This window comes from Mus caroli, chromosome 17, assembly GCF_900094665.2.
Source record: "Mus caroli chromosome 17, CAROLI_EIJ_v1.1, whole genome shotgun sequence".
NCBI classification, from domain to species: Eukaryota; Metazoa; Chordata; class Mammalia; order Rodentia; family Muridae; genus Mus; species Mus caroli.
Window position 1 is genome coordinate 32,930,994 of NC_034586.1, and position 16,422 is coordinate 32,947,415.

The following is a 16,422-nucleotide window of genomic DNA, read 5'->3' on the forward strand; positions in this document are numbered from 1 at the left end:
GAGTCAGTGCAGTCACTGTGATGAGGGATCAGGAGACCCAGGGACACTGTCTCCCCTCTGAGACAGGGGCATCACCCCAGCTGAGGGTTTCTTCTTCCCCAGGACTGAGCCCCAGCCCGAGGGCAGAGGGAGGAGCTGCCCGCGGCCCCAGCACCTGTGCGCAGCAGCGTCGCATTCCCGAGCTCCAGGTGTCTGCGGAGCCACGCCACGCACGCGCCCTCCAGGTAGGCCCTGTGTCTCTCTGCATAACCAGCCTGCTCCCACTTGCGTCGGGTGATTAGTGCTGCCAAGTCCGCCGCTGTCCACGTTTTCAGGTCTTCGTTCAGGGCAATGTAATCGTGGCCATCATAAGCGAACTGCCAGTACCCTCGGAGGAGGCTTCCGTCCGACCCCAAGTCACAGCCTGACAACCGCTGGAATGTGTGAGAGCCTGCGGGATCCCACGGTCAGCCTTGCCCACCCGCCCCGGCCCCGCCCACCCGCCCCGCCCCGCCCACCCGCGAACTCCTCCAAAGTGAAAGGGAATCCCGTCCAGAGTTGGTTCTGCTTCCGACCCTAGACTTGGGACTGGAGAGATCTCCAGCATCTCCGGACACCGCTAGGTGGTGATCTCCGACCCGGGGTCACTCACCGCCCGCGCTCTGGTTGTAGTAGCCGAGCAGGGTCGTCAGGTCCACTCGGAAACTCTGCTCACTGCCCTTAGCGATCTGTGTCTGCTCCTCCCAATACTCCGGTCCCTCCTGCTCCATCCACAGCGCCCGCGGCTCATATCTCGGATTCTCCGCGTCGCTGTCAAAGCGCGCGAACTGCGTGTCGTCCACGTAGCCGACAGAGATGAACCGGGGCTCCCGGAGGCCGGGCCGGGACAGGGCGGTCTCGAAATACCGCATCGAGTGTGAGCCTGGGGGCGGCGCGCGATAAGACCCCGACCTCCTCCCGGGACTCTGGGCGGCTGCGCGGGCCGGGAGGGGAGCCGGGCGCAGTGCTCCGGACGCGGGTGTAGAAGGGGCGGAGGGTCTTGTGAGCGACGCGGGGACGCGGCTTCCACGGTGCCGTCCCCGCCCCTCGACGCAGAGGCTGTTTTCCTCCGGACCCCGCACTCACCCGCGCGGGTCTCGATCAGGGTCAGGGCGGCCGCCAGCAGCAGGAGCAGTGTTCGAGGCGCCATTGTCCCATCTGGGATACAGGGCATCTGAGGCCCTCAGATTGCGTGGACTTTATAACCAGCATCTTTATAACCAGGACTTTATAACCAGGAGTAGCTGGTTGGTTGGTTCCCCAGGATCCTGCCGCCCAATGGGCCTGTCAGATAATTCCTGCTACCTCAGGAGGTCAGAGAGGCCATTAGATCCCCAGGAGCTATAAAGTGGCTCTGCTCCAGGGTAAGGGAGGGGCAGGAGCTGAGCTGCAGCAGAGGGTGGTGTCATGTGGGAGCAGAGTGAGTCCCTTGTACACCTGTGTCTTAGTGAGGGTTTCCATTGCTGTGATAAGACCCCATGACCAAAAGCAACTTGAGAAAGAAAGGGTTTCTTTCAGTTTACACTCCACATCACAGTCTATCATTGAAGAGATTCAGTGCCTCTGAATCTCTTGATGAGAGAGGACTCTCAAGTAGGAACTGAAGTGGAGACCATGAGGACCAGTGCTAATAGCATTGTAGCTCATGGCTTGCTCAGCCTGCTTTCTTATACAATCCGTGATCACCAGCCAAGACCACTTCCAGTGGGCTGAGCCTTTCCATAATGATCATTCATAATAATTTAAAAATGCCTTATAGACTTTCCCAAAAACGTCCTGGATGGAAGCAATTTCTCAATTCAGGATCCTCTTCTTATATATGTCTCAGTTTGTATGGAGTTGACAAAATGCAAACAGCACAGCCTCCTGGTGCAGAGTCACTCAGTGAGAGATGAGGGAGGAGGATGTGTGAGTTCCTCCCCCTGAGCTGAGCCAGGGACCTGCCCTGTGGATGGGGGCCCCATGGAAAAACAGTTGGAATGCAAGGAATGGGAGCACAGTGGGTTCCAACTCCATTCCTGCCCCTCAGTCCTGAGGACCTGTCTCTTCCTTGCCTGTTGGTTGATGCTGTTGATATAACCTTGGGAGAGACTGATAAAATCAGGGCAAGGGAGGAGATGGGGAGGGAAATAGGGACCTTTTCTTACCTCAGAGCAGGGTAATCAGATTTTGGAGAGACTGAGGATAGGTAGGTAGGTATGTAGTTAGTTAGGTATGTAGTTTATAGATATACAGACAGACAGACATAGAACGGGGGTGGTCAACATCTTTGGGGACCCAAGAAAGCTGGATGCTGTCTAGGTTCAAAAAAAGCATGCTGTTCCCTCACTGTCCAGGCTCTGCAGGGCCATCTGCAGCTGGGGAATGCAGATGCATTCTTGGGGCATCATGGTACAGGTGCTTTGAAGCTGTCTGGTATGCAGAGTCTGAGGAAACACCTGGAGCTAGCATTTTACTGAAGCATATCTGTATATATAAGGATCAGAAGATAAAGTTAAGGAGGCTAGAATAATTTTTTCTTTAAGATTAATGTTTTAAACTTTTAGGCCCATTAGTTGGGGGTGGGGCATCCCAAGACCACAGAACAGGAGAGGAAAACCCCACCCTTAGGACTAAGCTGAACAGGCAGGAGATGAAACAGGCTGTTGATTGACAGTTCTTATCTGCAGTCCTTTTGATCATGAGAGGTGGATTCAGGTAGATTCTTTGAACCTTAAAAGAATTTTTTGAGTTTACAAAACGAGATAAATTTTAGTCATGTAAACATACCACTGTGGATTCTGTACTGAACTTCTCATTGTAGAAAAGGCAGCAGACTCGTGCCTTTGAATCATAGTAAAAGCTTGGGGACCCTGAAAAAGGGGTTTGAGGTAAAAGCATGAATAGGGCATACACAGATTGGATAGATGTTTTTAGCTCAATGAGAAGCCCTTTTAAGTCTATACTTAGAGACAACCATAGGAAATTCATAATCTTGAGCTTGTGATCACTGATTATCATAGCTAGATCAATAACTCATCAGAATGCCAGTGATTAATGTTAAAACTCTGAACTCTTTAGATCTTAATATAACAATACCATAGAGAGGGAAGAAATCTGAAACATTTTTCTTTTTTACATACATTGTAAATCACCTTCTTATACCTTTATATTTTGTACTCCTTAAAACTTTAAAAACAACCAGTTGACCTTTATAAATATGATTCACAGATCTGAATGCACACTTTTAAGATTGTTGTAACATACTTAACATTTTATATCTTTGGAAGTTACATGAACTGTACAGTTTTTTTTTATCCAATTATTCACCACAGCTCACAAGTCACAGGTGGGTTCCTGAGAGAAATCATGGTAAAACAACTTCCTTTACATAAAGAAATAGTAAAACGTTACATTGAAATCTGTTGTGTGAATTTTTCTCTCCTTAGAACCTGGTAACAATGTGATCACTGTCTAGACCCAGTAGCAACTCTAGGAAAGTGTCCATGAGTTTTACACATGCAGAGAACTGAGAAGCCCCTGAAGCCTGTGCTGTTGCTTGCTGAGAAACTGACAAAGCTCTCCCTAGTCCACACCAACAGAGATCTGGGAAGGATGAATCTCTCCTGAGAACACAGGAAGTACAGACCAAGCAGTTTCTAATTCTATTAAAAATGACAGACTTCTCCGTTTCCTAGACAACCACTGTGGTATACTGATTTTATTGGGAACAGAGGACCCAGGGAAGCATCAGTCTTTTCTGCCCAGTCCAGAAGATCCAAAGCAAGACAATCAACTCGCCAGTTGTCCACAGTTTGTCCAGGGTCCTGGTGACAGACTAGATGAAAGGCAGATTTTCACCCAGGTGGTCTGGCTTTGTCACCTTTAAAGCAAGTTCAAAGTGGAGTTCTTCTCTACCCAATCATCATCTGTGAAGACCTGGGGGGTCACTTCTAGTAGCTAGGGGTCTTTGTCTGTCTTAGTCAGCTATTTCCATCATCTATAATGCCATATTCTGCAGATCTCTGAACAGTTTTGAGGACTGTTAGTTACTAAGGACATCTACACTGAACAAACTTTCCCTGTTTCTAGTAACTTGTTTTAGGCTTAACTTAGGAACCACACTGGAGGCTAATTAAACCTTGTTCCTGATCTTAACTTGCATGTGTTAATTGTCCTCCACAGTGTACAGTAAGTCAGTAACTTACATAAGATTAAGATTTTAAAAAAAGATTTATTTATTTTATTTATATGAGTACACTGTAGCTGTCCAGACACACCAGAAGAGGGCATCCAGTTCTATTACTGATGGTTGTGAGCCACCATGTGGTTTCTGGGAATTGAACTCAGGACCTCTGGAAGAGCAGTCAGTGTGCTTAACCACTGAGACAACTCTCCAGCCCCAAGATTTTATCATTTTATCTCTGTTAAGTTTGATCCTTAGTAATTTGAGTTGAAGATCCTTTAGCCTCTAAATTAAACACAAATGCCTTGAACTGTAGTCCATAAGAGACTGGTATCTTTTATAGTTTACCATTATAGAATAATAGTTTTTGTATGACTCAGTTTCTCAAAATAGATAAACCTTGACAAGATGAGCAAGGACAAAAGCTAGACAATTATTGTTGTCAAGTTGAGTAGATCTTAGAAATATAGAACGTATTAATCAGTATTCCTTATTCAAGTATAACTGGCTGGAGAGGTGGCTCAGAAGTGAAGAGCACTGCTTGCTCTTCTAGAGGATCCAGGTTCAATTCCCAGCAACCACCCTGCAGCTCACAATGGTCTGTAACTATAGTTCCAGGGATCTGACACAATCACACAGACATGAATGCATACAATGCTCATAACATATGATGTTAGAATAAAATGCACTCCTTATTCATCAAACATGTGTTGTGCTTATCTACATTTTATAGCACCTGGGTGCTGAGCAGTTAGCAAAGACATAGGAGGATAGGCATCCATCTTATATCAGTGTTTGCTAATTCGAGTAGATCCTTAGAAAATTACATTTTATTATCACATACACTATATTCTAAACCAGAGTTGATCACATATGCAGTATGTTGTAACAAATGTAACCTTAAATTTTTATCTTCATATAAAAAACTATGCCAATCAGAAATACTTGAGAGTTGTGGGTCCTTCTTTAGTCTATAAAGAGATAGAATGTTATACAGAAATCTCATGAGGACAAAAAAGTTTTTTGGTTATTATTTTGTGACATGTGGTGAAGTGATGATGTTGGTGAACTCACATGGCATGTACTCTTTAAGCTTAGTAAGGATGGCTGCCAGTCATATGGCAACATCCATATTGATAATATCATCAACCAAGATGAAGGAGAGCCACATGGTTGCTGTCTTAAAACATCTGTTTTCATGGTCTGTTGTTTTTAAAAACTTAATCCCAGTCACTCAGTTTTACCAATGAACATGATCCATCCAGGTAGAGATCAGAAAGGGCCAGCAATAGTGAGTTAGTCTCAGAGGCTGAAACCATTCTAGGCCTAGATTGGATTACACAGAGGCCAGAGGCTTCCAGGACTAGGCTTAGTTTAGCAGATTGAGGCAGTTAAGTCTCCTAGACAACAATTACAACAAGACAATAAAAGATCCTTTTACAACCCACTCTAGATGCAATGTTTCTTCAGCATCCTGTGAGTTAGATGTATATTTAGAAATCTTCTTTCTGTAAGGATTTAATTTTTTTTAAAGCTAACTTGTAATACAAAAAAGGTAATACAAGTTTCTCAGGTTTTCTCAAAAGGATCTGCCCCAAACCCCAGACAGGGTTTCTCTGTGTAGTCCTGGCTGTCCTGGAACTCACTCTGTAGACCAGGCTGGCCTTGAACTCAGAAATCCTCCTGCCTCTGCCTCCCAGGTGCTGAGATTAAAGGTTTGTACCACCACTGCTCAGCCAAATGAGTTTTTGAAAAGATTTATTTATTTATTTATTTATTTATTTAATGAGTACACTGTAGCTGCTCAGACAAACCAGAAGAAGGCACCTGATCCTGTTACAGATGGGTGTGGACCAGGAAATTATTCAAATACAACCTCAATTTTGTTTCAATATACAAAGATCCAAGCCAATGTAAGCTAATATAATTTTGTAACAATCTCCAAAGATTTTGTATCAAAATGCAAAGTGGTATATAAAAACATATTGAATAATTTACCCCTGATTCCTATTATCCACATATTATTCCAATATCCCTCTTTTCTTGTCCAGATAAAAAAAATCAAGATTTTAAGTGTAACACAGTAAAACTGTTTTCAATAATGAAGCTATTTCTGCCAAGCTTCCCACAATGTCCAGCTTGGTTGAATTTGCAGTCTCAGGACTCAGTATTTTTGAGTTCAGAGTTCTATACAATGTTCATGTCAGTTTCCTAAGAACTCAGGAATTTGAATATCCTGTGCAGTTTGTAGTCTGAAGCTGATTGCTGGGTGGTGTTTGCCACTTTGGCAGCAATCCTGTCTATGTAGAACATAGCAGTCAACCCAAAGGTGCCCACTGTTTGCACAGGACCTAGCAGCAGATGAGGCATGGGGCAGTTAATCCCAGTAGTTAGTGTTAACACAATCCAGGCGAATTTGCAGTCAGTGGGCTGTGTCATCCTTCTTCTTGGAAACCTAAAAGATTACTTTTAGGAATTCTAAAAAATCTATTCATTTTTAATGCTATAGTCAGCACATCTCAGAATGGTTTTAGAGCCACAATCTCTTACGTACATTAGAGGTACACAAACCTTGTTTCTAGTTACTTGCTCAGACTGAAACCTGTAAACACCCACAGGAAGCAAGATGAAGGTCATTTATAGACTCAATTCCTACCCTGTACAACTACTGGCATGATGACAGAGAGTTTGTGTATCCACAATATTCATAAAGAATTTGAGGTAGTATTTATACCCTAAGAAAAGTGTTAGAGAGTAAATGAAAACCAAAGGATTATGAGATTGTTGGCAATAGAACAGTCCCTTACTTTCTGTTTTTCTCTGTCCTATACAAATTAGTTCTTCTGATCCAAGATGGAGATTTTGGAATTTCCTTTAACAAGCATGTGTGGGTTTAGAAAAGGAGACCTAAGTTCCAACCCCCAAGCCAGTTTTAATGTTTAATTGAATTCAGATCATATAAAGAGCATTTCCCACTTCTGTCTGTAGAGGGCAGAAGAGACAAGATGGAGGTGGGCAATACCACTTAGCCAGTTGACCCCTTTTCTTGGGACATTTTCTCTTGATGAACCATCTTTTTCTTCAGACGTTTCATTTGCCCAGTGGTCTCCAGATTCCTTAGTTGGATGCTTTTTTTTTTTAAAGATTTATTTATTTATTATTATATGTAAGTACACTGTAGCTGTCTTCAGACACTCCAGAAGAGGGCACCAGATCTCGTTGCGGATGGTTGTGAGCCACCATGTGGTTGCTGGGATTTGAACTCTGGACCTTCGGAAGAGCAGTCGGGTGCTCTTACCCAGTGAGCCATCTCACCAGCCCTAGTTGGATGCTTTTATTCACCTGGGAGGGGAGAAGCAACACCCTGCCCAAATCCTAACTCTCAGGGTTGTTTGTTTTTGGTTTTGGCAGATTATATTTTTAGTAGGTTTTTTTGGCAATAGAAAAAAATAATTCCAAGTTACATATACCTACACATAGAGTTGAATCAAATATGCTATATTGCAACAAATTAAGATTACTTACATATGGATTTCAAATATCACCTTTAGTTTTAAGTTTAAAGCCAAATTGTTATATACTTTATCAATTTTAAAATATACCCAATGAACTTATAAATTGGGCCTTAGTTTACACCATAGTTTTAAAGAGAGTTTTTGAGAGCAAAACACAGAGAAATTATAGAGATAAAATACTTTTAGGAATGGAATATAGAGAAAGTACAGGGTGGAGAAAGTTTGGACACAAGATATATGGGGTTCAGTTCTTTTAAAAATATATATATATTTTATTAGATATTTTTTATTTACATTTCAAATGTTATCCCCTTTCCTATTTTCCCCTCCAAAAATCCCCTATCCCCTCCTTGCTCCCCCTGCTCCCCAACCACCCACTCTCATTCCTGGTCATGGCATTCCCATATACTGGGGATTAGAGCTTTGACAGGACCTAGGGCCTCTCCTCCCATTGATGACTGGCTAGGCCATCCTCTGCTACATATGCAGCTAAAGCCACAAGTTGTACCATGTGTTTTCTTTGATTGGTGGTTTAGTCCCAGGGAGCTCTGGGGGTACTGGTCAGTTCATAGTGTTGTTCCTCCTATGGGGTTGCCAACCCCTTCAACTTGCAGATCACTTCTATGTGCAGTGGCAGTTGCTATTATTTGGGAAATGTTGGAAATCAATGGTCCCAAATTTTTGCCCATTCATCTGTACTGAGGCTAAGATGTTGTAATAAAACTGGATTCCATGGAGGTGGAGAGAGGGTTATAAAACCAAATTCTTGTAGAGGGAATTTGTATAGCTATGCAACATCACTCTCCAGCTCTGTTCTGACTCTTCAGAGCAGATCAGCCTTGTTGGTAATCCTAGGACCACCCACATTCTACTCTATGTGTGAGAGGCAAGGAAACTCACAATGTACAGGCACAGGAAGGACAAAGAGAGACAGCAGGTAGCAGAAAAAAATATATAGCTCAAAATAAAACCCAACCCAGGGGAAAAGGTCCAGAGCAGGGATGGGTACCTCCACCTCCTAGAGTACCAAGACTCAGGGAAGCACTGGGGCCAACTGAGAGGGACCACTCACCTTGTGCTGGTGATGGATGGAGGGCCAGAAGGTGGGTCTGCTGTGGGTGAACCTGAGATAAGGTATAAAGTCCCTGAATAGCTTTGGTGCTCCAAAGGGTGCACAGGCTTGCGGACAGCCTACCAAACCATGGCACCAATGTTAGGTTTTGGGATCTTTGTGGCATTCAGAGAGCCAAGGAATGCCTCAAAAATCACACCCCCAACACAGCTCAGGAGTGAGATTTACTGTATATTGAGGGTCCTATAAAAAGGCTGCTTCTGAGCAAGAATGGAAGAGAAAGTGGGTGAGGGCAACAGTGGTAATATGTCCCATTTGTGGCTGGTGAAGACTAAGCTGATGGTGCTGAGTGTCTGAAGGGAGGCTAGGAGACCCCTGGTTCTGGAATGTAGGTGGTTCTAGGTTTACCACAAAGCTGGTCTGCTCTGAGGAGTCAGAGCTGAGCTGGAGAGTGACATCAGCAGAGGGACAGGGATGGTGCCTTGGGTCTGGTCTTAATGAGCACTAGGGTCCCTCTTGCTTCTAGGTGAGGTGACTGCTGGATGGATGGGGACATAGATGACAGAGACTAGGAAATGATAGGATGAGTCTTAGACACTGTTCTATTGCTGTGCAGGGCCACCATGACCAAGGCAGTTCTGAAATAGAAAGCCTTTAATTGGGGCTTGCTTACAATTTCAGTGGCTTAGTCCATTCTCATCATGGTGGGGAGCAGGGCAGCAAGCAGGCAGGCAGGCATGGGGCTGGAGCATGAGCTGAGAGCCTATCCTGATCAATAGGTAACAGACAGACCAAGACTGGGCTGGAATGGCCTTTTGAAGTCTCAAAGACTGTTCCCTGTGAAACAATTCCTGCATTAAGGCCATACCCCAATTCTCCTAAACCTTTCAAAATGTCCCCTTCCCTGGTCACTGTCTTCAAATGTGTGTGCCTACAGGGCCCATTCTTATTCAAAGCACATCAGAATGTCAAGAATTAAGCAGCAGCAACTGCCACCATCAGTCCAGACTGAGGTAGAAGACTGTGGAGGGGATCCCATGTCTCTATCCTTTGGGACTCCCATCTTCTGGTACACAGTGATGTTCATGATCATGAGATCATTCTGGGAAGGCAGTGATGGCAGCTGGTGTCTAGGTCCCTCTGATAAAGCCTGAGCCATTTTCCAGGCTTCTCTGTGACAAGAGTGGACACAGGATGCCCTGGAAGCAGAATATGAGACCCTAAGGTATCTCGTTCCATTGATGCATGGGTCCCTGGAGGAGCAGGCAAACATTTATCCATAAAATCTTTGTCCTGTAGTCTTGTGCATGTGCATAGCTCCTGTGGAATGTGCTGGGTAAGCTGTGAGTGTGAGCTCAGGAGCCAGTCCTCTTCTTCCCAGCACTTCTCCATGGTGGTCCTCTGTGCCTGCATTCCCCAGGCAGGNCCAGAGGTGTCCCAGGAGTGTGGGGATGCAGCCTCTCCTGAAGGAGTGCTCACCAGCTCCTCTGTCTAACAGCAGAGGGACTGTGCAGAAAACAAGCTTAGTGTCCTGCTGTGGGCTGTCCTGCTGCTGTTTGTATTCTGATGTTAATTCTGCTTCCTCAAGAGGGTTTGCAGCCAGGGAGCAGTCCATCCTTTACTCAGGTGGTCTCATGTGATCCTGCTCCATATTTAACTGGTCAGTCCCATGGAGGAGGCTCCTGTCTGACCCCACCTCACAGACATACATCCACTGGAACATGAGAGAACCTGCGGGTCCTAGCAGTCAGCCCTGCCTGCCCTTCGTTTCCTAGAAATTCCCTAAACTAAAAGTGATAGTGGGTCCCAGGTCTTGGGTCCCAGCAGGTCCAGCAAGCTCTGGGAGTTCCTCGGACTGATCCATCCCCAAGGAAAGCAAGAATGCACTCTGCTGCTCCTGGGACAGCTCCAGGTGGGGCTAGGCAGGACAGACTTGCCAGCAGAGGGACTGGACCTGTGTCCTTGCTTTTTAACCTGCTGCTTTCATTTGGCTTGTGCAGGTGGAGGTGGAGAATTTTGTCCTCCGAGNGGCTGCAGAGTTCTCCTCCAGGAAGGAGCACCTTGTGTTTCTGACCAACAACTATGACATGATGCTCGTGGTGCTGATGGTAACGCTGCTCCTCCCATGGGGGTCCCTACAGCTTGTGAGCTCTGCCTGAGCTCAGTGCTTTACCCTTGGATCCTGGCAGTGTCCTCATCATGGAATGAAGGGGAAGTTCTGGCAACAGTGAAGGTTCCCAAGCTCCTGACTCCTCTTGTCTTCCTTAGGAGCAGGCTGCTGATGACAGCAAAGAGGTGGAGAGTTTCCAGCAGCTGCTCAATGCTCGGACACAGGTAGGGCCTGGGTGTGGAAGGATGGTCACCTGGGTGTGATGCTGTTGGACTGACCTCCGTGTGCAGTCATGATTATAACCCACTGCCTTGTTGCTAGTCTGTTTCATTTAACTTTTTCATGGTACTAATACCTTAGAAGCAAAATAAAACTATAGTTATTTATGTATACATGTGTGTGTACAATAGCTATGTGTATCTGTGTGTATATGCACTATAGCTACATGTATATGTGTTTTCATGCACTATACCTTGCGTGTATGTGGGTGTGTGTGCATGCACTATAGCCCTGTGTGTATGTGTGTGTGCACTATAGATCTGTATGTGTGTGCATTCTGCTTTGCAGGAACTTTTTGTGTGTGTGCACATGTAAGCTCTCACAGGCACATCTGAAGCTCATGGAGGTCAGAGGTCACAACTTCTAAGAGTGGGCTCTTTTCTTCCTTCTTCCACCTTGTGTTCTGGGGACCAGTGGCAAGCACTGTTCCCTGATGAGACAGCTTATTGGTTCTTGGTTCTAGAGGAAACACTTGGGGACATCCCCTGCACCTTGTGACACCACCACCTAAGGTGGAAAGCTCACAGAGGCTGCTGCCTGGCAGATCATTAGACATCACTGTCCAAAATGGTGGTCCCTTGCTCCCAGGAGTCTGACCCTGTGTGTGCTTGCACTTCTCTCTAGGAGTTCATTGAGGAGTTGCTGTCTCCCCCCTTTGGGGGTCTGGTGGCATTTGTGAAAGAGGCTTAAGCCTTGATTGAGCGTGGGCAGGATGAGCAGCTCTGAGGGGAGGAAGGTATTCCATGTTGTCATGGTGAGGTGGGCAGTGGGAGTTAGGGACAGCAGGGGTGTGTGGGTCACAGGGGAGGGAATGCAGCAGGGAAGACTTGGCTGGAAGAATACCAGGAAAGCCAGGCTTGATGGTGAGCACAGCTGTGCCCTGGGCAGGCTTTGCTGGGTCACCAGCCTGGTTGCTCTGTGCTGGGTGGACGGTCACCAGGCCTGCTTGCTCCCTGACACATCTTTTCCAGCCCCGAGGACAGCACCAACAATGGTTCTAATGAGGATGATGGACTGAGGAGGTTCTGGGAAGGAAAGGGCAAGGAAGGGAAAGTGAGGGTCATGTCTCTTGCCATCAACCCTGACCTTATCCAGGGTTTATAAAAGGTTCCCGCTTTCCCTGACTCCAGCTCTGCACCCACACCCTCCTTACTCCATCTCAGGGTGAGGGCCTCAGGCAACCTTTCATGGTCCACATGGCATGTGTATCTCTGCTCCTCTCCAGAAGGCACCACCAGAGCTGCCCACTTCTGGAAGTTTCCATCCCCTGCAGACCTGGTCTCCACAAGCTCCGTGTCCTGGGTCAGATCCTCTCCATTCAACTGCCAGGTCAGGGTGATGTCAGCAGGGTAGAAGCCCAGGGCCCAGCACCTTAGGGTGACATCACCATCAGGTCTGGGATGATCCTTCACTTTTGTCTTTGGGGGGTCTGGAGACAAAAGTTAGAAATGTCAGGCATTTTTCTTTCTTCTGGTGCCTCTATCAGTGTCCATAAAACTGTCCTGAGAATGGACTTAATCAGGTGTGGTAGAGGTGAAAGTCCTTGATAGCTTAGACACAGTGTTGTGGATAATGTTATGTTTGCAGAATTGTAGATCTGGGCTACCCAGCCCATGGTCAGAGACTCTTAAGTGTGCAGTAGAAAAAGTGACTTCTTCCCTGACCAGGTGATCCAGAGCCTGAGCTGCACTGGAGTCAGACTCCAAAGTGCTTGTGTGTGGGCTGAGAATGGGTCCTGAGCAAGGCCATGGCTCACAAGGACTGCAGATGGGAGGTTAACTGACTTGGTTATTTCAGGCTCTTCCTTCCTTCATGATACACACTCTGAGCTTTCCTGAGAAAAGGATAAGACCTAGGATAAGGGAGACCCTTTCCTGATAAAGGGTGAGGAGTCCCAGGAGAACTCTCCTCCTCTAATGTATGAGGGAGAGAGATGGAGATGGAGAGGGAGAGGGAGAGGGAGAGGGAGAGAGAAGGGAGAGGGAGAGAAAGAAGAAGAAGAAGAAGAAGAAGAAGAAGAAGAAGAAGAAGAAGAAGAAGAAGAAGAAGAAGAAGAAGAAGAAGAAGAAGAAGAAGAAGAAGAAGAAGAAGAAGAAGAAGAAGAAGAGAAGAAGAAGGGGGAGAGGAAAGCTGTGTCAAAGAAACAGCCTGAGTTCTGTCTCAAGTCAGAATCAGGCAAGAATTTCTGATTCTTCAGTATCTCCTTTGAGACAGTGATTGTTTCACATTTACTTCAGAAATAGTCAAAAGAAAGACAGAAAATGGCTAAATATAGGACAGGGAAAAGCCACATTATGTATTGTTCCAAACAAGAGGAATCTTTACTTAAAGATCCAGTTGAGTCCCAGGAAAACTCCTGGACCTAAGAAACACTTATTGTTTAAGGACACAAAATCAGTGTCATGTCATTCACAATAACTCTCAAAGAATTAAGAGTTCAGGGATCTATCAAATCAAGGAAATGATAGAAGTCTACCTTGCAAACTTCAAGGTACTGTAGTAAGAAATCACCTAAGAAGATGTCAGATGCTGGACCTAAAACCCTTGCTCCAGGATTGGCAGAGGTAATATTGTGAAAATGGCCATTCTACCAAAGTAACCTACAGACTTAATGCACTAGTATTAGACTCTCATTAATTTGATATGTTTAGAAAATAATATAGAAGAGCACGTAGAGCCAAACAGTCTCAGGAGTAAGAACTGGAGGTGTTTCAGTCCCAGCCTCAAATTATACTGCAGAGCTCTAGTGACAGGAACAGGGTGAAACTGGCCAAAAATAGATAGGAAAATCAAAGGCATGTGGTAGAGGTGCTGGACATGAAATGTCAAGGCTATGGAATACTATTTAGCTCTAAACAATGTAATCACAAACAACCAAGGCAAATGGGTGAACGTAGCATATATAGTGTTTTTGAGGTTACACAAGGACAGGAAGAAAATTACATAGCCTTTCCGTATGTGTGGGATATAGCAAAAAAACATATGTATAAATGTAACCAATTGTATACATGTGTACAGTATAACATGGCCAAAGGAAACAAGGAAGGTAAATATTGAGAGACAAGAAGAGACAGAATGCAGATAATCACCTTGAGGTATGAGACAGGGCAAGAAGCCAATTGTTTTCTAGTTCTACCTCTGTCATCGATTCTCTCCCTCTCTCCCTCCTCTTTCTTTTTTCTTTGCCTATTGGTACTGGGTTTATATTTAATAATTCAAAGTGAATATTCAGCGGTTCAGAATGGCTATTCTAACTGGATATAAATTTACTAGGATGTATGGCGTCCATTCTGGTTAATTTCAATGTGATATATATATATATATAGTCACTTAAAAAAAGATTGTAAAAACAAGAAGAGACAAGGGCCTCACCCCAGCTGAGGGTTTCTTCTTCCCCAGAACTGACCCCCAACCCGAGGGCAGAGGGAGGAGCTGCCTGTGGCCCCTGCACCAGTGTGCAGCAGCATCTCCTTCCCGTGCTCCAGGTATCTTTGGAGCCACTCCACGCGGGTGCTCTCCTGGTAGGTCTTGTAATGCTCTGCCTCTTCAGCCTGCTCCCACTTGCGTGGGGTGATGAGCGCCTCCATGTCTACCGCCGCCCAGGTTTTCAGGTCAACCTTCAGGATGATGTAATCGCGGCCTTAGTGGGCATACTACTAGTACCCGTGGAGAAGGTTCTGGTCTGACCCCAAGTCACAGCCATACATCCACTGGAACGTTTGAGAGCCTGCGGGATCTCGGGATTAGCCCCGCCCGCCCTTCGCGTCCTAGGAATCCCCCAACTAAAAGTGGAAGTGGGTCCCTGGTCTTGGGTCCCAGCGGGTCCAGCAAGTTCTGGGAGTTCCTCGGACTGGGGACCCAGGACTTCTCTGGCCCCTGAGTGAGACGAGGAGGGGTTGTGACTTCCGACTTGGGGTCACTCACCACCCTTGCTCTGTGTGTAGTAGCCAAGCAGGGTCCTTAGATTCACTTGGAAACTCTTCTCATGGCCCTCTGCGACTTTTGTCTGTAGCTCCCAATACTCAGGCCCCTGGAGCTCATTCCAAGGCGCACGCGGCTCATATCTCGGATTCTCCGCGTCGCTGTCAAAGCGCACGAACTGCTTGTGATCCACGTAGCCGGCTTCCATGTACAGGGGTTTGCCCTGGCCAGGCCGGGACAAGGCAGTGGAGAAATACCGCATCGAGTGTGAGCATGGGGGCGGGGCGCGATGAGACCCGGACCTCTTCCCCGGACCCCGTGATGGTGCGCAGGTCCGGAAGGGAGCAGGGCGTAGGGCTCGGGACGCAGGTGGAGAAGGGGCGAAGGGTCTGGTGGGCTACGCGGGGTCGCGGCTTCCCCAGTGCTGTCCCCGCCCCTCCCCGCAGAGGCCTTTTTCCTTCCGACCCCTCACCCACCCTCACGGGTCTGGGTCCAGGCCAGGGCGGTTGCCTGCAGCAGGAGCAGCATTCCCTGCTCCATTGTCCCCAGCTGGCAATCAGGGCATGTCTGAGTTGCGGGATCTGCCATGACTTCACAACCAGTGCCCTGGGCCAAGGTGTTTGGTTTCCCAGGAACTTGCTATCCAACAGGGGTGGGTGGGTGGGTGGGTGGGGGTGAGATCTGAGAGTAAGTCATTAGTGTCCTGGAGAAGGATCTGACCCAGGTTAGGAGCAGAAGTGAAACTGGAGAGATGGGGAATCCAGGGCCCTGGGATTGCCCACCCCTGACCTAGCCTGGACTAAGACTTTGCTTCGAACACTTATAATTGAAATAAAATGCTAAGAAGTTTGCCCTATAGTAGCTTAGTGCAGATAGAAGTGCAGAATAGGATAATTCCTCATCTTTGGGCACTGTAGCTTTAGCTCAGAGTTCTCTGACTTCCCCAGGAAGATTGTTGGAGAAGTGCACTTCTCAGTTATCTGCTGCACTGTAGCAAAGCAGCCAAGCTCAGCATGTGGAGACTGCGACCACTGATACTTCCCACAGTGTGTGACATCAAGAGTCCTGGGGTGACCCTGGTTCAGGAACACTCCCAGGTCCTGTTTTCTTCTTGCTGTGTTTTCTCAAGGCTTCTCTAGAGCTGGGGTCACATGAGATAAGGTTTCCTCATATGGCAGATGGAAAGGACTCAGGTTCTGGCTGGCTGGCCCCAAGAGTCCTCTGTCCCTTATTTACCTAGATGTCTCTTGAGACTGCTCTTGAAAGAGCAGCTTACTTACCTAGAGCCAGCCATGAGAGAGAGAGAGAGAGAGAGAGAGAGAGAGAGAGAGAGAGAGAGAGA

At 46.6% G+C, this 16,422-nt stretch overlaps 2 protein-coding genes and 1 long non-coding RNA gene across 5 annotated transcripts in view; 1 reads left to right on the forward strand and 2 right to left on the reverse strand.

Moving 5' to 3' along the window:
- Positions 1–1,196, reverse strand: part of LOC110283630 (H-2 class I histocompatibility antigen, D-K alpha chain-like) — a 10,710-nt gene extending 9,514 nt beyond the window's left edge. Inside the window, exons 1-3 of one of the 3 annotated variants that reach the window (XM_021149022.2) lie at positions 1,105–1,188; positions 632–901; positions 155–430 (exon numbers count right to left, since the gene is read on the reverse strand). In XM_021149022.2, the coding sequence (XP_021004681.2) occupies positions 155–430; positions 632–901; positions 1,105–1,168 (610 nt within the window). In that variant the 5' untranslated portion in view covers positions 1,169–1,188. Of the gene's footprint in view, positions 1–154; positions 431–631; positions 934–1,100 lie in introns of all 3 variants that reach the window. The other 2 variants (XM_021149021.1, XM_029470904.1) reach the window with 2 other exon arrangements.
- A 9,457-nt stretch (positions 1,197–10,653) lies between these two features.
- On the forward strand, positions 10,654–11,877 carry LOC110283632. Its single transcript, XR_002376871.1, has 4 exons — positions 10,654–10,682; positions 10,771–10,878; positions 11,039–11,104; positions 11,784–11,877. It is a non-coding gene; the product is annotated as an uncharacterized LOC110283632 (long non-coding RNA).
- A 215-nt stretch (positions 11,878–12,092) lies between these two features.
- Positions 12,093–15,623, reverse strand: LOC110312221 (H-2 class I histocompatibility antigen, Q10 alpha chain-like). The gene is given in 5 exon segments (XM_021185772.1): positions 12,093–12,184; positions 12,313–12,588; positions 14,611–14,886; positions 15,084–15,353; positions 15,557–15,623. Coding segments are annotated over 5 exon segments (978 nt in total). The 5' UTR covers positions 15,621–15,623.
- Positions 15,624–16,422: the final 799 nt, after the last annotated feature.